Source organism: Coffea arabica, chromosome 6c (assembly GCF_036785885.1).
Source record: "Coffea arabica cultivar ET-39 chromosome 6c, Coffea Arabica ET-39 HiFi, whole genome shotgun sequence".
Lineage (NCBI taxonomy): Eukaryota > Viridiplantae > Streptophyta > Magnoliopsida > Gentianales > Rubiaceae > Coffea > Coffea arabica.
Genome location: NC_092320.1, coordinates 6587579 through 6611238, shown reverse-complemented (window position 1 = coordinate 6611238; position 23660 = coordinate 6587579). Strand labels below are relative to the sequence as shown.

Here is a 23660-nt window from a genome sequence, read left to right as displayed (position 1 = left end):
CATCATAGCATAATATGAGAAAAATTTATAAAACACCCCTACTTCTTTCCATGATTTTGAAATTTTATGTTCTCTGTGATTAATGACCCTTGTAAGCCACTCCTACTCCTGCAATCTGGAGGAACATAAGAGAAAAGTCAAAGATTAACTTTTTACATCATAGACTAATATGAAAAAAGACAAATTTATAAGAATACAAATTTTAGTTTTCTCGCGCGAACATTAACTTAAACTATAAAAGATACATAGAGTAGATAACTACTCGGCAAAATGAAAATTTTCCTGCATAACACTACAAAACGTTAAAACAAACAAAGTCATCAAATGCATAGAAAACTTTGATCTGATTCGACCTCTTTTAAACTTCCTTCTTTATGTTCCCCTACATATATACTCAAATAAGAAAAAAATTGGATGCGTAGAGACAATGTAACAATCTTAAATTTTCACGGAATATATGGAATTATAACAAATAAATTGGTCAAATCAGTGCTAAAGTAAACCATGATAGCTATTTAATCAAAACTATAAAAATTACAAAATACTGAATCACCAATAATAGATACATGTACAAATTCTAGAATTAACATGCACAAATTTTAGCAAGCGAACACAAAGAAGGAAAGTTAATATTTTCTCGTTGAGATAGGATTTCAACCAAAAAAAAAAACGGTTGTTAAGTATATATTAAAAGAAAAAATGAGAAATTTTAGTTGATAGAGATGAATTTTTAAATTTTGTATTATATAAGATACTAACAATAAGGGAAAAGATGATGAACAATTTGAATACTAATCAACCACATGGTGGTGAAAAGAAATAATTTATGAAATATATAAGATTTCAATAATTGCAATTTGAAATTTTTTTTACTATAGTTTTATGTAATAATTGATGGAAAGCAGATGTCATTAACATAAAATTAGTTTTTTTTTGAAGTTTTTATAAAAATTAGAGATATTCTTAAGCAGATAATATAATCTAAATAGGATTCAATATGAGTAAAATTCTATTGACTTATAATCCATCAATCCTCTTCAATTAGACATGCTACGTAGAAGTGAAAAACAACTCTAATCAAAATAGTTTCTCTCTCTCTCTCTCTCTCACACACACACACATATATACATCTCTAATCGATTTGATCAATGAGAGGAGTGAAATAGGACGGATATTATAGCTGAGGATGTAAATTAGCTAAAATTGAAATTTAAAAACTAAAGTTGGAAGACCTCTACTGGTTAAGGGTCCAAAAAAGAAATTAATCTTAGATCTTTTGGCAAAGTAATGATTGAAACACTAGCAGGCTAGTCACTAACAGCTGTATGGGCAAAAGTGTAAATTGGTTGACTCTCTTAATCTCACGATATAAAAGGAGAACAGCCGCAGCTGCTTGTACCACAAGAGATGTTGTTACCGACCAAGACTTTGAGACTGCGAGAGAAACAGTGAAATACTGCCCATTGGCCTTACTCCTCCTCCTATACAATAGGAAAACATTCCACACGCACCTGGCTAACGGTTGTTTCAGCCTGACAAGGTATAGTTAATTCAACTGCATACCTTCCTGCCCTGACACCTTCGTCTAAAGGTAATCTACTCCATCTCCTCTCCGTTCAGATCATCATTTTTGTATCCAACTCCATTTCAAGACTCGCTCCTCCACGGGCATCTCTACCTCTCTCAGATCCTCCTCTCATCACCACTGCATGCACCTACGAACTCAATTTTGCATTGTATGTCTACTTCAAAAATCCATTTTCTGCCAAAACGAACTTTACTTTACATGTTCCCCCAAATCCCCCCCCCCTTCCCGGCGGGAATGTTTATAAGTAGAGTTTCATGAAATTTTATCTTCCTCCTTTTGGAAAAATTTGTGCACTTCCTTCAGAGTTTTTCCTTTTGGTAGGCAGATGATAACCTTGTGCACTTCTCCCAACTCTCTCCTATGAGGTCAAGAGTTTCTTTTTTTTTTTTTTTTTTGCCAACAATTTCAAGGTTCTTTTAAGAAAGAAAATGAATAGAGCAGCTGGTAATAATCTCTTTCTCTTCTCCATCTTAAGTTGGGTTTGGGGAACAAAACCCTTGTCATAGCATGTCCGAGCCTCTAATCAGGTTTAATATTTGCCTGCTCCCTAGGCGCTTTGCATTCTAATGCACATTATTTTTGCCCTTTTCTTGGAAATTGTAAATTGCTCATCCCTTTTTTAAATTTCTTTTTTAACATGTTCGATCCAGAGATCGAGCGCAGCAGATGGGACTAAAACCTGTGGCTCAAAATTCCGTCTAATTAAAATATTTTCTTATTTTTTCATTTTTGCATTAAAAAAAAAAAAGAGGAGGGAAACAACTAACTAGAGAAAGAAGGTAGGAAGGAGAATCCAAATTCGAGCCTCTAGGTGTAGCAAGGCCTAACTAGGCTGTATTTAATTATCGCCCGTTAGTAAGTTTTATGTTTTCATGAATGCATATATATATATATATATATATATATACTAATTAAAGTTAATTTGGTTAAAAACCTCTTTGCTAATAATGCAACAGATCATGGCCGATCAGAAAACAAACTCGACAAGTCTACTAAGGACAAGGTCCGATCAACTAGCAGAGACCGTGGCCACTATAATGAAGTCTCCAACTCATTCCTCCAGCGAGACGGCGGCTGCTGGAGCAGCAGTGGAGAACGGTGGCACTGGCACGGGCACCCTCTCGAGGAAGTCCAGCAAAAGGCTGGCAATGCCGTCGCCAGGGCGGAGCGGGAGTAGCACTGGTAAGAATGCTCACATTAGGAAATGGAGCAGTGCTCAGATGAAATTCGACTTGGATGACGTCAGCAGCGGTGCGGCTTTGAGCCGAGCCTCCAGTGCCAGCCTAGGCTTGTCCTTTTCCTTCACCGGCTTCACCATGCCTCCCGATGAGATCGCCGATAGTAAACCTTTCAGCGATGATGATATTCGTAAGTCTTTATTATGGTTCTGGACAATTCTTCGTTTATTATTTCTGCTTTACGTTGTGATATTCTCCTAAGCGTTTAGTGTTTTACAATTTAATCACATGAGTTTTTTTTTTTTTTTTCTTGCTTTCTTTTTTGAGCATTCTTCTGCTGTTGCGTAGAATTCGTCTTTGATTTGTGCCTTTTTTTTTTTTTTTTTTTAATAATGATGTGAAGATTGCCTTTAATCCCTCATGCGTGTGATATCCAATTTCTTTTAATTAGGATAGTTTCATATCCGAAAAGCGTTCAAATTTTTTCATAAAGAATTAATGGTTCTAATTTATCTCACGCTCCAATATATATATATATATACGAAAATACTTGACTGATTATTGTTAGATGTGAAGTTTAAGAAGAAGGTCCGGTCCATCCCTCGTAAGACCTGTGTAAAATGCAAATGGATTGAGGTCGTTCTTGATAGGGATTTTATGCCACAATTGATATCCTGTTTCCTCACTCCTATTTTGCCAAAAATGCTAAACAGATAAATTTGGGTTCAAAGTGGATGGCGTCGGAAATCATGAATTTGGAAATTTGGAGATTTCCCTTTTCGCGAGGGCACATCATTGTAAGTGGAAGATTGCTAACAAACAGCCGACATTAATAGTGCCTCCATTGGTTTGGTTTTTTTTTTTTTTTTCAGATTTTTGAAATTAGTTAGTTAAACTTAATTCCAAATTTAATCCAAAAAATCGACAACTCTTGAGATAAACTTGAGAACTTAACTACCCAATTCTCCAATCCCAGAGAAACGATTACGGGAAAATTAATAGAGAAGCCTCTGCTAAGCCTTAAAAGAAGGCCTCCATTTGTTGAGGAGCTGCGATAGAGGATACAACATTTAGAAGAGGAAAACGTTAAAGGTCTTTTCTCTGATGTTAATTAACCTGTTTTTAATTTTTATCCTTGGGCTATGCTTTTCAGCCGTAAAAGTCCCCATCCATCATACGTCATTTAAATGAATACACAAAAGGCAATGCCCAGGTAAAATTTTACGACCTTCGCAATCAATTTGTTGGGAGATGGGAGCCTTTGGTTAACTCAAAGCTAAAGGTTTCAAAGGCTATTACTATTTCGTCTTTGTTGTTTCTTTAAATACCCGTTGGATTGTAGTTTTCTAAACAAAAATTTTTACTTTTTCTTTTTTTGTAAATATATTTTTTTATTTTACACAGATTAAATCATTATAATATTTTTTTTATTTTACAAAATAACAATCCAAACGGTATCTTAACACTTGTTTGTATTGTAAATATATTTTTTAATGATTTTTTTATTATATCGTCACGGTATGTTTTGATACAAAAACTTTCAATCCAAACAACCTAATGATTGTTTTTCATAAAATTACGAACGAGCTTTTCCACTAAACAACTTATAAAACTCATGATTGGCCTTTTATTCGTGACATAGGTATAGATTTTATATTTCGGAAATGAATTCCTTCCCCCGGCCGTGAATTGAGGGAGTCGCTTTGTTTATTTCTAGTGGTCCTGAATAATCCGCTGAAGTAATGATGGTAAGACAAACATTTGTGGTCCATTTTCCAGTACTGGGGGGGGGCCCAAAACTACCAAAAACTGCACGACTGCCCAATCCGTGAGCCACTTGTTGAGGTCAAAACTCAAAATGTAACCAGATAAGGGGGGGAGCCTGGTTACTGGTGGGCCCAAAATGGTCCTCCTCGTCGACTCCCAAGTCCAACCCTAACTCCATCTACGTTGTGGCTCTGCCAATGTCACAGCGTGGATGACACCAAAATGAAAGCGATTTCTCCGCAAGTTGGAAAATTTTGTCAGCATGGCACGGCACCAGAAGCAGCAAAAGTAGACAGAGTGTCCCCTTAGGTGACAAGTATAGCTGCATGTACATGTTTCTTGCTCTGGTGACGTTCCTCCCCGCTCTCCCGGCCCTTATATCTTAGTAATTCTTAACGGCACCACCGTCCAGCACCCGACCGCTGGGCATGTGTCAAGCGGGATATATATATATATATATATATATATACTTTTATTTTTGTCGAAAACATTACTCGGCTGCATTAAGCAAGCATCTTACTTTTTCTGGACCATTTGTCAGCTTATAAACAGTTTTCAACCGTTCCACTAATTAAGGAGCTGAGATTCTTTAGCAACGGTAATGGAAGTATTGAAACTTGTCCGTGCACTTTGGGGTTGCCATGCTACAAGCTGCGCAAATGTGCATCTGAAGTAAAAGTTGGTAGAGCAAAGGAACGGCGGCTGTATCACCCCCATTCAGTAGCTAATATTTTGCATCTAGCTTAGGTAAGGATGTCAAGTGGAGGGTTAGCTTTTCCCTGTTGCTTAAAAAGTTGGCATGGGATGAATTAGAGGGCGGTTGCTCTGAATTACAAAATCAAGAAGATCAAGGCTTATCTAGTGAATGAGATTAAAATACTGCGTTTCACTACATAGATGATTTATATGCTAATGACTGATATAAAAAACGCCTTACTAGAGTTCTTCAGGACAGCTTGAGAAAAAGAACGTCAGGAAACGAAAATAAGCTGAATAGCAATTCTAGCATCAATGCATGATCTGATGATGTCAGTGCTACTTGCCTACTTCCGCTTCCAAGTTTGTCACCCATCCATTTATACATGGCTGGCATATAACTTATGCCCGGTAAAAATCTGTGTTTTTTTTTTTTTTTTTTTGCAGAAGATCTTGAAGCAGGCACCCGTAAGAAGAAGATTCACACAGAGCCCACCTTGCCAATATATCTGAAGGTGAAATGCTCCCCCATGCAGAATCCTTCCAAAATTTTTGCTCTATTTCATTCACAAATTTGAGCATGACCTGGTGTCGAACCACCCATCTTTTCTACTTGCATCTTGGATTGATTGAATACTATCTATTTGGACAGGCAGGGGTGGAGATTTATGTAACGATCACCGAGACCCATTTGAACATTGCTAGCATGTCAGGTTCAGTCTTGTACAGAATCTCATTTCATATGGCTTTTTGTACAAGACTTTCCTTTAACCAGATAATAACCTAATAGTCGGAATAGGAGATGAAGGAAAAGGTTTAACCAAAAGGTCAAGTTAGTTTAAATGAGTCTGTAGAGCTGTTTCAAGTTTGCCACCAGCATTTTGCTTCCAGAATTCTGTAAGTTTTCAGTCATGTAGAAGGCTAAGTGTACGGCTTCAGTGCACGATTACCGTAGTATTATATTGCCATTATGATAAGTTTCATGAACTTGGTGTCCACAATCACACCACCTGCACACTTCACGACACGAAGAAAGAATAGAGAAAATTCTTGTCCGTCAGCTTATACTGAACTTTTCTTCCTAACTGCAGTTCACCGATGTATCATACAAGATAGTCATTAAAGGAGTGACGTCAACAATTGAGAAGGATATATTGAACGGGATAACCGGTTCAGTAAATCCCGGTGAAGTTCTGGCACTGATGGGCCCTTCAGGAAGCGGAAAGACTACCCTGCTCAGTCTGCTGGGTGGCAGGTTAAGGGGAGCAACAACAGGCGGTTCAGTTACATACAATGACCAGCCGTACTCGAAGTTCTTAAAAAGCAGGTATATAGTTCTTTTTCAGAAGTTTCACATTTTTGCAGAACTCAACTACAAGTACCCTCAAATCATGTCATGTGAAATGATTATTCAAAAGCACCAACATAATCGCACATGCCTCCAGATCATACGAAGCCAATTCCTAATCTCTCAATTTATGAACAACAGGTCTGGTGTAAATCTTATTATTTGCTCACAAAAAGAGAAAACTAAGAAGAAACTGCAAGTCCCATCTGCATATTACCCAGATTCAAACTATAGCTAAAAATGAAAACGCATGAACTCCAAATGCATCAACCTTAACTAGCACAGTTGAGTAAAGAAGTGCCTAGGACTAGGAGAACCGCAATCAGGATAAATTTCGTTGAACTGGTCAATCAAACTGGTTATCCATCAAAACCTACACAAAGCTGCAAATTATACATTCAGCTGCATATTTTCATTTCTTCCTAAGATAATGTCAAAGCAAATTCCAGGTATGATAGATAAAATTTAAAAACGAAAAGGAATGAATGCAGTAGAATAACATTTCATTTTTTGGCAGGATTGGATTTGTGACCCAAGATGACGTGCTATTCCCGCACCTTACGGTCAAAGAAACATTAACATTTGCAGCCCAGCTGAGATTGCCAAGTATACTGACAAAACAGCAAAAAGAACAACGCGCCGTAGATGTAATATATGAGCTTGGATTAGAGAGGTAATTTTCAATTTTACGCTCTCTTGCATCTGGAAGTATCAAGTGATTTTAACTCAACCAGCAGATTAGAAGTGACAAAGCTAAGCTTGCAAGGAACATCATGTGCACAGGTGCCAAGACACCATGATTGGTGGCTCCTTTGTCCGGGGAGTTTCAGGTGGAGAGAGGAAGCGTGTCTGTATAGGAAATGAGATAATTATAAACCCATCTCTTTTGTTCCTCGATGAACCCACTTCTGGCTTGGATTCTACCACAGCTTTAAGGATTGTTGAACTTCTGCAGGATATAGCTGAGGTAAGCTGCTATCAAAATCCTCTCTATCGTCCTTTGTTGCGGGTCAAATTCATTTTGCATAAAATGGGGTAGAGTTATTCCTACCTTAATTACAGGCGACAAAATTGATCACTCAAATTATGTTCAACAAACCTACGATATTAATTCTGCTTCAATTCTCCCTTGAGATCCAAATCCATTTATAAACTATTTGGGGATAGGGTGAACTCATTGCACGCTTCCTATCATTCTGATTGTGCCTCATTAAATTACTTTTGATAGAAAATAAACAAACATAATGATAACTCAAAGATGGATTATGATCGTCAAGAATTATAGGGAACAGGAAACATGTTAAACTGATGTTTTCGACTTTCTGGCAGGCTGGTAAGACAGTGATCACCACAATCCACCAGCCGTCCAGCAGACTTTTCCACAAGTTTGACAAACTGATTCTTCTAGGCAAAGGGAATTTACTTTACTTTGGAAAAGCAGCAGAAGCTATGGTTTACTTTTCCTCCGTAGGATGCTCACCACTAATTGCAATGAACCCCGCAGAGTTCCTGCTAGATCTTGCAAATGGGAATTTAAATGATGTTTCAGTCCCTTCTGAATTGGAGGACAGGGTACAATTGGGGAATACAGAAACAGAGACTAGAAATGGAAGACCATCTCCTACTATTGTGCATGAGGTGAAGATACTTATAAAATTTTATTGGCATATGATTAACTAGGTTTATATACATTTGAATTGAAATCTGGAGGTCTTAACTTATTTTGTAGTTAGCAGTATATATCAAACTTATATAGGTCATAAATTTTCTCAGTGAAAACAAAAGGCAAAAGTCAAATAGTTTAAACAGAAAGTTGCTAAAGAATAAATGAAACCAAAATTTACTAACATCTGAGGGCTAAAGAATAAATGGTTCAGACAGGACGTCAACATTGATCTCACAGCAAAAAACCAAAATTTTCCGTTCGTGGTTATCTTGGATATAAGTTTTACTAACATCTCAGGGCTTCAAAATATATGCCTGTATAATCATAAGAAACAAAAGAATCTAAATTTTGTGATGATTTTCTCATGTCAAAGCAGTATCTTGTGGAATCTTATGAGACACGAGTAGCTGAAAATGAAAAGAAGAAACTATTGGTACCTCTGCAAATTGACGAGGCAATTAAGTCTCAAGTATGTTCCAAGAAGAGAGAATGGGGAGCCAGCTGGTTTGAACAGTACTCTATACTATTCTGGAGAGGACTCAAAGAAAGGCGTCATGACTATTTCAGCTGGTTGAGGATCACCCAAGTTCTTGCAACTGCTGTTATCTTGGGAATGCTGTGGTGGCAGTCTGGTAGCAACAACCCCAAAGAAGTGCAAGATCAGGTATTAACTATACTCTGTTGTTACAGAAAGTTGCTTAATGTGCAATACCACCATTGCAAACTAGAAATTTCGATCCAAACATAGCTTCAATAGCTTCTCGTTTTGATCCAACTGCACTTTGACTTATTTAAGGTGACGTAGCTTCAACAGATCCCAATGACCACTCACAGCAAAGAAATACGTGGAGAGGGGGAGGTGGTTTTTTGTTGGGTGGCGGGGGTGGGGGAGCTAATTAGATAAACAAAGAGATTTACATTCACCAGTCCATTAACAACTGTGGATCATTATTACCACGATGTTTTAAAACAAAAAGATAAAAGTCTCAGCAAATATATTTAAGAAACTAGAAAGTCTTTATTGGGGCTACTTGCTAAAGCTACTGATCTCATCGATAGTCTGTCATGTACCAAATATCAAAGTTTCTCTTTCTGTAGTACGGGAATGAATATGGTTCTCAACCTAATATGGCTTTGCAGGCTGGGTTGCTCTTCTTCATTTCTGTCTTCTGGGGATTTTTCCCAGTTTTCACTGCAATATTCACATTTCCTCAAGAAAGAGCCATGCTGAGCAAGGAACGAGCAGCTGACATGTATAGACTAAGTGCATATTTTGTGGCCAGGACGACAAGTGACATTCCACTTGACCTTTTACTGCCAGTACTTTTCCTTCTGGTTGTATATTTTATGGCAGGTCTCAGGCTCAATGCCGGTTCTTTTTTCCTCACCGTGGTTACAGTTTTCCTGTGCATTGTAGCAGCTCAGGTTTGACCATTTTGAATTTGATGATATCAACTTTTTTCTATCGAAAATGACATAGCTACTGCACTCCATCATTAATGATTATTCAATGGCAGGGATTTGGATTAGCAATCGGGGCAACATTGATGGATCTAAAGAAGTCAACAACTCTGGCCTCTGTTACTGTGATGACCTTCATGTTAGCTGGGGGTTATTTTGTTAAGGTAAGCATACTCTCCCTCCAATTACTGCATAAACTAATTGTATAAACATGCAGCACTTAGGTATCCACTTAAACCAACCCAAAGTCCTGCTGACCAGTTCTGGAGACGACTTTTTTTGGTAACACTAAACTCAACATCCATGTAATCCAGAAGATTGGCAGTTTGATTTCAATGAAAAATTGTAAAGCAGAAACCATACCTGATTAAAAGATCTGGATTTTCACTTCCCAATTATGTGTTTAAATGAGTAATGAAAAGGGGATTTCTCCATTTTGCAGAAAGTACCAGTATTCATATCTTGGCTCAGTTATCTGTCGTTTAACTATCACACCTACAAGCTTCTTCTGAAGGTGCAGTATGAACACATAAGTCACACAATTGAAGGGATAAGAATAGACAGCGGTTTCAAAGAAGTAAGTGTGCTGGCAGCCATGGTTGTTGGCTACAGACTCTTAGCCTATGTATCTTTACGAAGGATGAAGCTGCAACCTGGAACTTAGGACTTGAAGAGAATGAGCGGCCTACAGCAGAATCTACAGCAGCCAGACGTTTCTTTTAAGATAACTAAGGTAGGATTGTTAAATTTTTCACCTCTAGGCAGGTCGTCAATCTTTAGTGTATCAGAAATTCGGAAACGGGAGATGCGAGTTTCTTAGACGTGATAAGAGTCAATTACACTAGGACAAGGTCTCCAAAATATTAGTATGATATATGAACTCATATTCCTCGTTGTGTTTGCAGCAAGATCTTAACACCCGTTGAAGTTTTTGTGCATCATCCGAGAATATGATCCGTTGCTATAGAACGAAATCATCAAATATCAAAACATTCCTTAGTTCCCATACAGAGATGAATATCCACACCAAAGATTATTATTATGATTGATGCTGCATAAAAATTTAAATAGTCATATACACAATGGCATTTGCAATTAAATCTGAATGCCATTGTATTCACAATTCAACTAAGAATCATTGGTTTTCTGAAAGCTAGATAAGCACTACTCCAGCAATGAAGTGCCTATGAGTTTGATTCCAACTGGACAACATTGCATATATGAGAGAGGGTGTCTATAACCAGATATATTCCCATCAAATTTGGGTGTTTAGTCATGACATTCAAACTCAACTGATACTACTTTCAGCCAAATTAATGACTTTCCCTTGTTCTTTACTCAAAAACATTCTCATGCTAACGTCCTCAACCAACCAAGTAATCGTAGGAGGGCAGCATCCAGTACGGGGGATTTCCTCTCAAGCCCTATATTAATGAGAGAAAATGTTCCAGTCAAATGAACAACACAAAACAAGAAGTGACACGAACCACATAGCTAACTTCGTTTAACTAATTTGTAAGGAAATTTTCAGTGAATAAAAGGTTAGTAACCAAGAAAGGATTCTGGAAAATGCTTACCTAGGTCAGCACCTACCCGATGAGCGCACATAACTCCTGAGAAGGCAACCGCTATAACACCTTGTCCTGGAAAGCAACTATCTCCAACACAGTATAGACCATCGATACCCTGCAAATTTCACGCACCATGAAGCAGTCTTCTATTGATTAGACGAGATAAACTTGGAGCATGTCCTTTCACTGATAATCAAGAACACATTAATGAAAATCACTAATTTTCCTTACTGTCGTGTTGAATGGCATTCCCAATAGGCCCTTAGGAGTATTACGTGGCATTGGGCCGTAAGTACCACTATCACGAGCCAAGTACCGTCGGTGTGTCTTTGGTGTCCCAACCTGCCATTGGTGATGCATTAGAAAAAGTAAGAAAGCTATCATAACCCTGAAAGGTTCACCAAACACAGGCATACTACATGGATGAAGAATTACAAAAAGAGAGGTGTGCTGCATCACACAGACCTGTTCTAAGATGTGCCAATTACAAACAAAGGACAGTTTTGACATTTCAGCATGAAAGAAGTGTCTGGTACTACCCAGTAGAATAAAAGCCAAAGAAGTTATATCCTACGACATATGACTACTGATAGAAGTATGATACTTCTAGCAGAGCTTTATACCTCCTTAAAAACAATTGCTGACTTCAGGCCTGGAAAGAGTTTCTTTTCAAGTCTCGTTATGATTTTGTCTGCTACAAGCTCCTTCTTTGCCTCATAGTCCTTTCTAGACAGTCCCTGATAGGAAGAGGCCATCTTATACTTGTCATAAAACATTAAAACCCCACTTATTGAAGCTGGTAGAATTTTCTATTCAGAAGTAGTGCACGGTTTGAGGAAAGAACAAAAGAAACCCACCTCCCAGTCCTCTATGGAAGAAGTTGTAAATATGTGAAGAATATGGCGTCCTTCTGGAGCTAATGACGAATCCAGTACCGTGGGAATACTCAAAAATATACTTCCATATGAGTTTTCTAAATTTTTCCAGTCATCCTTCAAAGAAAGGGAAGAAAAAGTCAAGCTATAGCAGAATGAGGGGAAAAAGGCTAGAAGGATTTTGGTGAACAGCACTTCACTCCTCTCAAATAGCAACAGCACCTCAAGGACAAAGTGGTGGCAATCTGTATCTGGTGGCAAAATCTCAGCTTTAATTCCCACGTGAATAGAAAGAAAAGATGGAGCTTTAACATATGCTTTCTGAAAATTTTCTTCCTCTTTAGGCAGGTTTTTCTTTTCTAATAGCTTTCCTGAAAAAAATGACCTTATATAATTAGGTGCCATCCATTTAGAAATCAAAAGGACCATTGCAATCAACACTTATAGGCCCTTTTTAATATCTTTAAAAGATGATTCACATAGATTTGAAAGCAAAGTCTGAGAATTAACCAAATGTATCCCATCTAGTAGCATTTGATATGATAGTTCTAGCATAAAACTTCCTTCCATCTGACAACTTCACACCCACCTAAAGCAAAAATTAAATTGGGATTAATGAACTAACATTTTACATGCCCAAATAATTCGTAAAACAACATGAGCGAAGAGGAACAAGAAAGTAGTCAAACTCACAGCTTTTCCATTGTTAACTATAATGTTTGTCACATTTGCCTTGTAAAGTATCTCGCTGCCCTTCTTAACCAGGCCTTTTGCCAAGGACTTGGCAATTTCACCAACCCCACCAACAGGGTAGTTAATACCTCCAAAATGCCTGTCACATAAAACCTACAGAAGAAAAATGTCAGACATTATGATGACAACAAAACATATTTGGTTAAACTAAAAAGTAGATTACCATGCTTGCATTGATCATTGGTGTCTGTAAAGCGTTAACTGTGCTTACTATAAAACACTGGGATAAGAAAAAGTTGGTTATTAGACCTCAACCAGGCCATCCAATAGGTCATAGCAAGAGCCAATGCCTAAGAAAATTTTGATTAAATAACAGTCAACCAACCTCTGCATCTATAAAGGATAGCAACTGTGGATCCTTAATGAACTTTCGAGCTATGTCACCAGCATTCTGGGGCAAATAGTAGGCTAACAAGCACAGCAAGCGAAAAATGAGAAGAGATGTTTTGTGCTTTTGTGCCAAAAACAACATGATTAGAGGTTCTGTCAAAATGGATTTCAAGTTCTTTCTTCTAATTAAAGATTAACAATTTCCAGACAAGGATTCAACATCATCTTTGTGCATGTGTTTATGAGTTAATCAAAAAACAAATAGAAAGGACTCAGAAACCCAGAGCATCAATTGTTAAATGCTTGAAATTTTACCAGCATGATCATCATCGCTTCTCACAGCTCTTCTTTCCATCATCACCTCATCATTAAAATCCAAAAAAACATTATACTAACGCCACTTTTATTTGCCATCCAATTTTATAGCATGGCAGATAAATGTCACTAACTATGCAAAATGTAGATCACTGCATCACTGCAGAAGGTTCTGTTCTCATAATATCGATGCAATTTAGATCAAAAAATGTCAACAGTTCCTTTAGTCAAATTGCAAAAGGATTCAGAATTAAAAACTAATAAACCATACAAGTAGCTCTCATCCAAATTTGTTCCCTTTTTTCCTATATCATATCCTTAGAGATGCATAAACACACCTACAATGAGTAGGCAATAATATCAATTTATAAGACTATGCTATCATAGACACCTGATAAGTTGATTAAAAGCAGCGTAATTTACCAAGAGTCAAGCACTCAATAGGCTTCTTGAAAAACTGCCCAAAAAGATAAATTGGCTCCTCAAGTGATTTTAACTCCAATGAGTCCAGGGAATTAAAGATCTACGAATACATAGTCAAATCATCAGTGTAAGTTTTGTGTCAAAAACTAAAAAAAAATACTACAACAGGAAGCAGCAATCACCTTAACGAAAACAAACCTTCCAGCATTCACCATAAAAGTTAAGAATCCCTTCCTTTTCATGTGGAAATTTATGCACGATTTCTGCAACAAAATCACTGTATTCTCTATGTACTTGGACAGAGAGATCATCAGGTAGGTGAAAGTGAACTGTAGTTGGGTCAGGTATCACATCTATCTTGCATCCTACTGCTGCCAATGCCTGAGTTATCAAATTCAGATTTCCCTACACATTTATGACAAATTTAAATCAGACCTAGTGGACAAGATCAACAAGTAAAGAGAGCAAAAGAAGCCCCATGAGCCCAGAAAAACATAACGAAGCCAAATATGTACTCATACATAGAACAGAGTTTGGAATGTACAAATGTAGATAGCCAATTAAGCTCAAGAAAAGAACTGGTTTAACAAGTCAAGCAACACAAACTTGTAAATGAAGGAGAGTTACCCAAGCAACACAAAGTTTTTGGAATCCACTGAGTTGGCTCGAGGGGGTTCAAAGCAACCTTTGGATTAAGTGCCACAGAGATCGTACACATAAGTAGCAGTTCCCTTATCAACTTCAAATATTACGCTTCATCGATGTGTGAACAGTTATGATAAAGTGAAGGCTAACTGAATATACAATGTTTAAAATTGCTCCATTTTAGCAAGAAAACCAAGATATGCAACTCATAGCCTATTAAACGATTACAATACAAGACATGTCTAAATCAAAATTAACTAACCTTATCGCTGAAACCAAACATTACTGATGATCCCACATCAAATTTGTAGCCATCCCTTTCATAAAATCCTGAGCTTCCTCCAGGGATTACATACTTCTCCAAGACCAAAACTTTGGCTCCTTTTACAGCCAGCTGAGTAGCTGCCACAAGTCCACCAATCCCTGAGCCAATAACAATGGCATCATAGGTCCTACTTCCTTCAAATCCTACAAAACTTCCACTGCTCTCCACCACCTTATCCACATCCACCAGTGATTTCACATAGACAAAGCTCCGTCTCTTTCCCTTTCCACCCTTCGAAACGCCTGATAAATCAAATTGACCACTCTGGTGACTACCAGAAGTGCCAAGTCCCAGCGGGTATTGACGAAGTCTGTGATTGAAACTGCTTAAAGGTATCATCTTGCAGCTACTGGAAGGCAGCAAAGAACTGTAGAACCCAGAATTCAAGATACCCATTTTGCAGCTCATGATAACGGGAATTCCATCGGGGCTAAATAATAACGATTTGAACTTTTTGCTTGTGGGCCATGAAGATCGTTTAGCCGCAGTATTGAAAGATAGGGGATTTAAAGCAGAGGTTGCCATGAAACTGAGTTCTTGATTTCTGGGAATTAGACAATATGTATAGGGAAAAGGGGAAAAAAATGCAGTGATTCTAGTTGGGAAAAGAACAGGGATAGGTTTTGAAGTGATGAGAGAGTCTAGTAACTATAAGTTGGTGGGAATTTTGTAGTATCTGCTGGGAATATAGGGGAAATCTGAGAATGGATTAACATGCTCGTGATTCTGATTGATGACTCCTCATCAGGGAGAGTAGATGGGACAAAAAATTTGAGTGGTACAATATTTGTCCAGAAATTCTGGATGTCTGATTTCAGTTGGCAGTTAACATGCTCTATCCCTTTTCCACGGTAAATTGGCGCTTCCGTTGGGTAGGTCTCTCACTTGGGTGGTGCACTTCCTCAGTTCAGCTGAAGTCGCAAGGGGGCGTAGAATTTCGTAGCGCTTTATCTCAGCCTTCCACTGAACTGAAGTCGGAGGTTGGTCTAGAATCCTACAGCTACTTTTTTCTTAGGCAATTCTCTATATCTATTGACTAAATGTCTGAATCTTCACTTTCTTTAGCATCTTTCGAGTAGTAGTATTTGTTTTTGCTTCCTTTTTTTGTATTTTTTTTTTTTGCTTTTAAGGGGAAAGAAAAGAAGAAGAAGAAGAAGAAGAAGAAAAAAGAAGACTTGCTTTGTCTTTTACTATTTAAAATTGGTGAAAAAAGACATCCTATTTATAAGTGTTTATCAATATCATGAATGAAAATAAGAGATGGAGCAAAATGTGTTCTGGTTAGTCTTTTGTAAGTTCGGAAGTAAGTTTTTGCATTTAACTAAAGATAGAGACATAGTACTTGAGTGAAACTGTAAAATTGTGTGTGAAAATGCATTTACTTGCTATACTGCTAGTAGTATACAATGTGCAGTTTAAGTGGATGTATTATGTAGTTAACCCTAAAATTTACCACATGATCACTACAGAAGTAAAATCCTTCACTGAGAACACTGGAGTTTACAACTTAAGCAACGTAAGTGATAATGCAACTCACGATTGATATACACGGAAAACTCAAATCTCCTATTATAAAAAAAAAAAAAAAAAAAAAAGGAAAACCCAAATCTCCTTGGACAATATTTACACTCCCAATTTATAAAAGGAAGAAAAAGAAGGTTGTTCACACAATTTATATGGGAGGAGATAGCCCAAAAGAAAAAAAAGATATAGGAGAAGATAATTAAAGAAGAAATAATTAATCTTTTCTACACTGACAGACAGTGTATAAACTATCAGCGTTAGATGAATGATAACTATGCAAAATTTTAATTTGAAATTTAATTTTTACACGCATCATGTTATGAATCCAACGATAATAATATATACAACGTCATTATAAAAAAAATTTACTCTAAAAGAAATTAGGTATCTAAATAAATGCGAATCATTGGAGAGTATAACCCTCGAGAATATGCTTGCTTTGGTTACATGATTATATCCCTATTCCTAACTTCACTGGCTTCAAGCATCAAAGTGCTGCTTCACTTTCCAGTTTCCACTTGGAGTAGGAGAGCGGGACAAAAATTTCCCAACCTTGGCGATATTGATGAATATATATCGGACGGCTCAAATGCAGCCCACAAAAAGATTTAAAACCCCCAAAGAATATTACTCAAGTACTCTGACTCGCACAACGAAGACAGAGTGAAAAAAGAAAGGAAAAAAAATTCTAAAACTTGGACAAAAATTCCTGGAACAATATACTACGTACGAGTATAGCACTACTATATAGCTTGGAGTTTACAAAAGAAGCGCCAAAGAAATTGGATCCAATGCCAAGAATTGGTTCCCAATATCTGCTGCAGCCAATTATCAATAACTGTCTCGGACCAAAACTCGCAAGGCCATCCTCATTTCCTCTTCCCCTTTCCCCGTCAGGCTCAGGTAGTTATCCTCCAGGTGGTGAACGTCTCATCCTCCTCCTGCGAACTCATCCTTCCTCCCCTATCCGACCCATCGCCTCCGCCGCGTCCCTTCCTCCCCCTCCTACTCCGGTACACTCTTCCTCGTACTCTTTAGCTCTGTGCAAAATCAAACACACTAAATACGCGCAAATCAGTTGTGTATGATTGTATATGTATAGGCGTGTATCCATGGATGATTCTTGTTAACGAATTAGATTTGCTTAATGATGAGTGGGTTGTGTTTTTTGGTACGATCTGCGCATTGTATTGGATAATTGAAATGCTTGTTCAGATTGAGAATATGGTTAGCAAGTTTTCTATATGGTGAAAGGAAAAAATGGTTTTAAGGATTCACTGAATTTAGGTTACTATAGAGCAAATGAGACTTTAGCAGCGAGGGTTCTTTGATTGAATGAGAGTTGAAATGGATTTAAGTACCATTGGATTTGTTTTCCCGGGTATTTCAATATTCTTGTACTTACTCGCAGGGGGGAAAAGACAAGGATCTAGATTTGCTTTTTGGTATTTTTATTGGATTTAGTTCCTCTTCTATAAAAAGGGAACAAGAGCTATTGAGTGGCAGATTATGATGAAACCGGGGATTTTGATCTTTTTCACATAATTTTTAGAGAGCTAAATACCTGGTTAATGATATCATTGTGGGCGGATGGTTTCTCATGCTATCAGTGAAACAAAAATGTGTGCTTCCTGAAGCCCATGTAGAAGAGGATGTTGTACTAGGTATCGTGTGGGACAGTAGGAGCCTGTATAGACTTGATCAAGTGTGACATGGAGAGTACCTTTTGATATCGAAGGTTGGATGCTTTCCACAATTTTCCTATCTCGACTGGCACAGCTAGAGAATCTGTATCTACTAGTAGCACAATACGGCAATATTCTTTCAGAATTGTTGCTCCTGCTTCCTGCAACTTAATGTTGTTTTGACCGATAATGCATCAAATTGTCAATTACAACTACAGTAAGCCTTATCATGATATATCCACTGTTGCTTGGAAGGCCACAATTTCAGTTTGCAATCTAGTTTTATATACCAATACATTACATAGTTTTCAGGGTCCTAGAACTAGTTTTAGTCTATCTACTGTTTCCTAATTTAGTTGTGCATCTATTTGCAGAACGAAGTTCACATTAAAGTCACCATGGATCGGCTTGCTGACGCTGCACATCTAATGATAGTCTCAGATCTTGACCACACAATGGTGGGTTGTCATTGCTTGTTTTCTCTCTCGTGATGGCATGTCTCATGTAAGACTATTGCTTTGCAGGTTGATCATCACGATCCTGAGAATATGTCTCTGCTTAGGTTTAATGCCTTGTGGGAAGCCAACTATCGAGACAATTCTCTGCTAGTATTCTCAACTGGGAGGTCACCTACACTGTACAAGGAGTTGCGGAAAGAGAAGCCTATGCTGACCCCAGATATTACCATCATGTCTGTAGGGACTGAAATCACATACGGCAATGCTATGGTGCCTGATGATGGCTGGGTTGAATTTCTAAACCAGAAATGGGATAGAAAGATAGTTACAGAAGAGACGAGCAAGTTTCCAGAGCTTACTCTTCAGGTATAGTTACAGCTGCAGTTTCTGATTTTTGCTTTATTAATCAAATAGTTCAACCTGTTTAATTTGTGGAACCCCATATATAAGAGATTGGAAGGTAGAGTTCAAAGCAGAGTATAGAAAAATGTCCTTAGTGTTTGAGTTCTTATGCGATAGTGTTCTTTTGGGGTATACAGTCACACACGGAGCAACGACCACACAAGGTTAGCTTTTATGTTCAGAAGGATAAAGCTCAAGATGTAATTAAAGCACTTGCTGCACGGCTGGAAGAACGCGGGGTATGATATTTCATTGTCAAATGCCAGTTAAGCTGAATTTTTTAAATCAGTGAAGTTTTTGTGATGGAAAAGCCATTAGATCTTCTCTTAGGTAATACTAACTGAGCTTGTGTTATTGTGTATTATTTCAGTTGGATGTTAAAATAATTTACAGTGGAGGGATGGATTTGGATATATTACCACAAGGTGCAGGCAAAGGGCAAGCACTTGCTTATTTGCTTAAAAAATTCAAGGCTGAGGGTAAATCACCTAACAACACGCTTGTTTGTGGAGACTCTGGGAATGACGCTGAACTATTTAGCATACCTGAAGTATATGGCGTCATGGTTGGTGTTTTTTTCTTCATCATATTGTAATTTCTAAATGGATTTTCAGATTATTATTCAGGGGCACTTTGTGAACATGTGTCTGTTCTGTAGGTCAGTAACGCCCAGGAAGAATTGTTGCAATGGCATGCGGCTAATGCTAAAGATAATTCTAAGATCATTCATGCAACTGAGAGGTGTGCAGCGGGTATCATACAAGCCATTGGCCATTTTAACCTCGGTCCCAGTGTATCTCCAAGAGATGTCACAGACTTGTCCGATTCTAAGTTGGAGGACTTTGATCCTGCTTATGAAGTAGTGAAATTTAACTTGTTCTTTGAAAGATGGAGACGTGCAGAAGTTGAAAAGTCTGAGCTTTATTTGGCAAACATGAAAGCAGTCTGTGTATGTTGGCATACCTTTTAATGCAGTTTTGTTATAGGATATATACTTTTTCCTGCATGCTAGTACATCACCTTTTGGAGATGAAAATTTTCTAGCGTAGTTCTCTGTCTTTTAGTTCAAAAATATACTTCAACTTGGCATCTGTAAAAGTTCTATGTCCTTTTTGATCTTTGCAACTGAGTATTGATACTGGTTGTGATTTATACAATGCTAGTAGATGAAAATATTAGAGATTCTACTTTGCATGCTTATCCATCTAAGATGACTACCTGTTGAAAATGAGTGTATGAAGAAAATGGAAGGTTAAGATCATGATGTGTTTGATAGTTGTGTCAGTACACACTACCTGTTGCATTATTGGCATCTGTTTGAAGTTGCTGGGTTATTATTTTTCATTAATCTGTGGTCTTTTTGGTCTAATCTTTGTTTTATTAACTACCTTTTACTTGTTTTACTCTTGCAGTGTCCATCTGGTGTGCTTGTTCATCCATCAGGGATTGAAAAACTTCTTGGTGACTGTGAAAATGCATTTAGGACCTGCTATGGTGACCAACAGGGAAAAAGTTATCGGGTTTGGGTGGATCAGGTTTTGCCAACACAGGTTGGTTCAGACTCTTGGCTAGTGAAGTACAAGAAATGGGAGTTATCTGGTGAGGACTTCTTCTCCTCTTAAACTTGCTCGATTGACTTCTATTTACCAATCTTTCAAGTGCTAATCATGATTGTCCTTGAATTAAAAGCTTTTAGTGAAATGGCTGTCTAGAAAATCAAAAGGGTACTTCTACCACACAAACTTGTGACAAACAAACAAAATTTGTTTGCCTAAATGTTATGTAGCAGTGGATTCAAGAATAGGTTTTTGAGCCTTACTTCCTAAAGCTAGCAGTAAAATAAATATATAAGATGGACTGGTGGACCTTATAACAGCTTATTGCCTTCCTTAGAAAGTTAAATGAGTAGCTGGTTTGAACGTATGCCGAAGAATGAGAAAATTACTAGTTGTTCTGTGGGTTCACGTAAATTACTTGGTCTTCATTTTTAACTGTGCACAACAATCTTTTCCGCTTTCCCCATTGTCCCATGGGTTTGTAAATTAGAGCACATATAACAAAGAACTTATTGGCCAGCGCTGGTTGACAGTAGAGTATTACTTAAGGTTAAAGAACACAACCTGGCTTGTGTTGCATAAAACTGTGTAAAAGTACAGGATCTGTTTTCCAGCCTGCTAATCTTAGGATGTAATTCTATGGACATGACCTAAGTGAGTAATAACAGTCCTTTGGTCGTTCTCAAAGTTTTTTGGTTTTTGCCATCATCTATTCTTTTGTAATCTTAGGCCATTTGATAACTCTCTGCCACATGCAGGTGAAAAACAGAAGGGTTGCTTGACGACAGTTTTATTGAGTTCAAAGGTAGTACTGCTAATATTTTGGAGTTTACTGTGAAACTGGGAATCTTCTTGTTAATCTGATCCATATTTGCAACACAGGGTGTCAGTGTCCCAGAAGGGCTTACTTGGGTGCATGTCCATCAGACGTGGTTGGATGGAGCTGGGCCAACTGATGATTCATCCTGGTTTTTCTAAGCCGCGGGCGTGCTTAGCCTTATTACAAGAACCCGACAGCCTACACGTCTTTGTTAAAACAAATTTGAAATCCCGGTGATAGGTGATTTTTTTTTTTAACTGTCCACTGAAGAATTATGTATTGCCATTCACTCGAGAATTTATGTATTGCCTTTGGACGGTATGAAGATGGCTGACTAGCTGCTTCCGCTTTTTGTTCTTTTTTATTTTAGGAAATAATCTGGTCTATCTCCGTTAGAGCTGTAAATGAATCGAATCGAATCGAGTATCTCATGTTTGAGCTCTGTTTGTTAAGCGATTCGAACAAAGCGATTCGAACAAGATTCGTGTTCGTTCGTTAACTTTCGAACTCCAAACCTTTATCCGTGTTCAACTTTTTAAGCAAAATTCATGTTCGTGTTTGACTCGTTTATGTTAAACGAGTCGTTTGTGAACATGCTCGAATCCAGATTATTTTAAATCTTAAATATACTATACAATTCATTAATTATTCTCAAAAACAATTACAGTATTAAGTGATTAAATTCTATTATTCATTAACTATATAACTAACATTAATATAAAAATAACAAATAAAACAAAGCAATATGCCCTTCAAATATAAAAGTCCAGTCATAAAATTAACTCTAAAATTTGTCAAATGATAATTATGTTCATGTTTGTGAACGTTTGTCAAAACTCGCGAACATGTTCGTGTTCGCTTGATTATTAATCGAACAAAAAATTCGTTCAAATTTAGTTCGTTTAAGGTTTCGAACGAGTCTTTTACGAACACAGACGAGTCGAAACGAATTGAACTATCAAATAGTTCGGTTCATTTAACAGTTCTAATCTCCATTGAACTTTTGTAGGGCAGAATTAGGATTTCTGTATATATTACCCAAAAAAAAAAACTCGCTCAATTCGCACAACACCTGAAAAGAAGAGATTAGTTCAAGGAATGTGCTAGTATTACTTTGTCACATTGGCAGTAATTGCTTGTTAAACTTCTTCATTTTTTTCCATCAAAAAAAAAAATTTCTTCATCTTTTTTGAGTGTAATCGTACTACAAATTTTCGCATAAAAGAAAAACAGGAAGAAGGAAAGAAATGACAAAGGCACCATACAATCTTCCTAAGCATGTTAGGCACCACACAATCTTCCTAAGCCCAAATAAAAAAGAACGGAAAAATATCTGTGACAAACATGCTGCAGGGAAACAAAACAGGAGTTGAACCCGACGTGAATCGAACACGCAACCTTCTGATCTGGAGTCAGACGCGCTACCATTGCGCCACGGATCCACTTTGTTTATACGTTGTGAGCTATTGTTTACGTAATCCAGGCTGTTCTGTAAGATCCACGTTCCTTGGCAAGGGTACCTTTATTTTTTTTTTAATATGACACCTCATACCTATACTTCTTCGTCCCAAATGCACCATTTAATTATACTACCAACAATAACAATTTGATGATTAGTAGTATAATTCCTACATTATTTTCAACTTAGAATGGAATGCGATAATACTAACATTCCAGTGATGTTTTTTCTGATTACAATTCCTCTTATATTCTCTATGGAAACTTTGCTAGTATGACTTTTTTGAGTCGAGAGGAAGCCAAAATTTCCGTAGGACTGTGTTATTTTTCTTCTTTGGGGTCAATTGGAGGCCTAAGGGACATTTCTAGAGACTTCTTGGGGACACGATGGATGAAGTATTTGTAACTTTGTGCGTTTGAAATAAAGAAAGCCAAAATCTCCTCGGAGCTACAGCACCAAATTTGTCCAAACCCGTGTTGTACCTTTCTCTGACAAGGATCTAATCAACTAAGTCCCTCATTAGATGTAGAGGTCAAGGGGTTGGACCACTTTGACTGCATTTTTAGAAACGCGGTCGAAAGTTATTTAACTCTTTCCAAGTCTTTTAAAAAGGTTCATAGTTTTAATCCCGCAGTCATCAGAGACTTTTTTTTTTTTTTTTTTTTATTTATCTGTACGATGCTGACATTTTCCTTCTTTATTCACCATCTATCATAGAGGAATGGCTGACAATTTTCTTTGACAAAGAAATGAGGAAGAGGCTCAACCCCAAGTCATTCTGTTAATTAGTAGTGACCAACAGACGAAACACAAAT

General features: G+C 37.4%; 3 protein-coding genes and 1 non-coding gene across 9 annotated transcripts; 2 read left to right on the top strand and 2 right to left on the bottom strand.

Moving 5' to 3' along the window:
• The first annotated feature begins 1406 nt into the window (after positions 1-1406).
• LOC140008375 (ABC transporter G family member 22-like) lies at positions 1407-10653 on the top strand. Of its 5 annotated transcripts, XR_011815769.1 has the most exons (12): positions 1415-1591; positions 2545-2956; positions 5677-5744; positions 6321-6556; positions 7095-7250; positions 7361-7544; positions 7907-8215; positions 8617-8907; positions 9384-9668; positions 9761-9868; positions 10147-10437; positions 10610-10653. XR_011815769.1 is itself a non-coding variant. In XM_072052453.1 (11 exons), the coding sequence occupies exons 2-11, from the start codon at positions 2548-2550 to the stop codon at positions 10366-10368; spliced, it is 2268 nt and encodes a 755-aa protein (XP_071908554.1). In that variant the 5' UTR covers positions 1407-1540; positions 2545-2547; the 3' UTR covers positions 10369-10608. The 5 variants fall into 5 exon arrangements, 4 of the variants coding, with proteins under 4 accessions (XP_071908554.1, XP_071908556.1, XP_071908555.1 ...); XM_072052453.1 differs by lacking the exon at positions 10610-10653 and having other exon boundaries at positions 1407-1540; positions 10147-10608; XM_072052455.1 differs by lacking the exon at positions 10610-10653 and having other exon boundaries at positions 5680-5744; positions 10147-10608.
• Positions 10654-10724: 71 nt separating this feature from the next.
• LOC140008376 (prolycopene isomerase, chloroplastic-like) lies at positions 10725-16027 on the bottom strand. 2 transcript variants are annotated; one of them, XM_072052456.1, is made up of 13 exons: positions 14879-16027; positions 14170-14376; positions 13972-14071; positions 13229-13311; positions 13067-13123; positions 12844-12996; positions 12661-12739; positions 12373-12521; positions 12133-12267; positions 11899-12012; positions 11507-11617; positions 11282-11390; positions 10725-11128 (listed from the first exon to the last, which is right to left on the bottom strand). In XM_072052456.1, the coding sequence occupies exons 1-13, from the start codon at positions 15464-15466 to the stop codon at positions 11055-11057; spliced, it is 1959 nt and encodes a 652-aa protein (XP_071908557.1). In that variant the 5' UTR covers positions 15467-16027; the 3' UTR covers positions 10725-11054. The 2 variants fall into 2 exon arrangements, with proteins under 2 accessions (XP_071908557.1, XP_071908558.1); XM_072052457.1 differs by lacking the exon at positions 13067-13123.
• A 1088-nt stretch (positions 16028-17115) lies between these two features.
• On the top strand, positions 17116-21707 carry LOC140008374 (sucrose-phosphatase 1-like). Its single transcript, XM_072052451.1, has 9 exons — positions 17116-17478; positions 18525-18608; positions 18675-18974; positions 19148-19249; positions 19381-19575; positions 19669-19959; positions 20423-20609; positions 21325-21371; positions 21449-21707. The coding sequence occupies exons 1-9, from the start codon at positions 17257-17259 to the stop codon at positions 21542-21544; spliced, it is 1524 nt and encodes a 507-aa protein (XP_071908552.1). The 5' UTR covers positions 17116-17256; the 3' UTR covers positions 21545-21707.
• Positions 21708-22756: 1049 nt separating this feature from the next.
• TRNAW-CCA (transfer RNA tryptophan (anticodon CCA)) lies at positions 22757-22828 on the bottom strand. The gene has a single exon. It is a non-coding gene; the product is annotated as a tRNA-Trp (tRNA).
• Positions 22829-23660: the final 832 nt, after the last annotated feature.

Bases quoted from the DNA above. Each gene is read 5' to 3' on its own strand.
- LOC140008375 (XM_072052453.1), top strand. From the start codon at position 2,548: ATGGCCGATCAGAAAACAAACTCGACAAGTCTACTAAGGACAAGGTCC. The intron at 2,957-5,676 runs GTAAGTCTTTAT...TTTTTTTTGCAG, and splicing joins TTTCAGCGATGATGATATTC to AAGATCTTGAAGCAGGCACC. The intron at 6,557-7,094 runs GTATATAGTTCT...ATTTTTTGGCAG, and splicing joins TCGAAGTTCTTAAAAAGCAG to GATTGGATTTGTGACCCAAG.
- LOC140008376 (XM_072052456.1), bottom strand. From the start codon at position 15,466: ATGGCAACCTCTGCTTTAAATCCCCTATCTTTCAATACTGCGGCTAAA. The intron at 13,312-13,971 runs GTAAATTACGCT...TGTGCTTGTTAG, and splicing joins TATTGAGTGCTTGACTCTTG to CCTACTATTTGCCCCAGAAT. The intron at 12,013-12,132 runs GTGGGTTTCTTT...TCTTCCTATCAG, and splicing joins CTTCCATAGAGGACTGGGAG to GGACTGTCTAGAAAGGACTA.
- LOC140008374 (XM_072052451.1), top strand. From the start codon at position 17,257: ATGCCAAGAATTGGTTCCCAATATCTGCTGCAGCCAATTATCAATAAC. The intron at 19,960-20,422 runs GTATGTTGGCAT...TTACTCTTGCAG, and splicing joins CAAACATGAAAGCAGTCTGT to TGTCCATCTGGTGTGCTTGT. The intron at 20,610-21,324 runs GTGAGGACTTCT...TGCCACATGCAG, and splicing joins CAAGAAATGGGAGTTATCTG to GTGAAAAACAGAAGGGTTGC.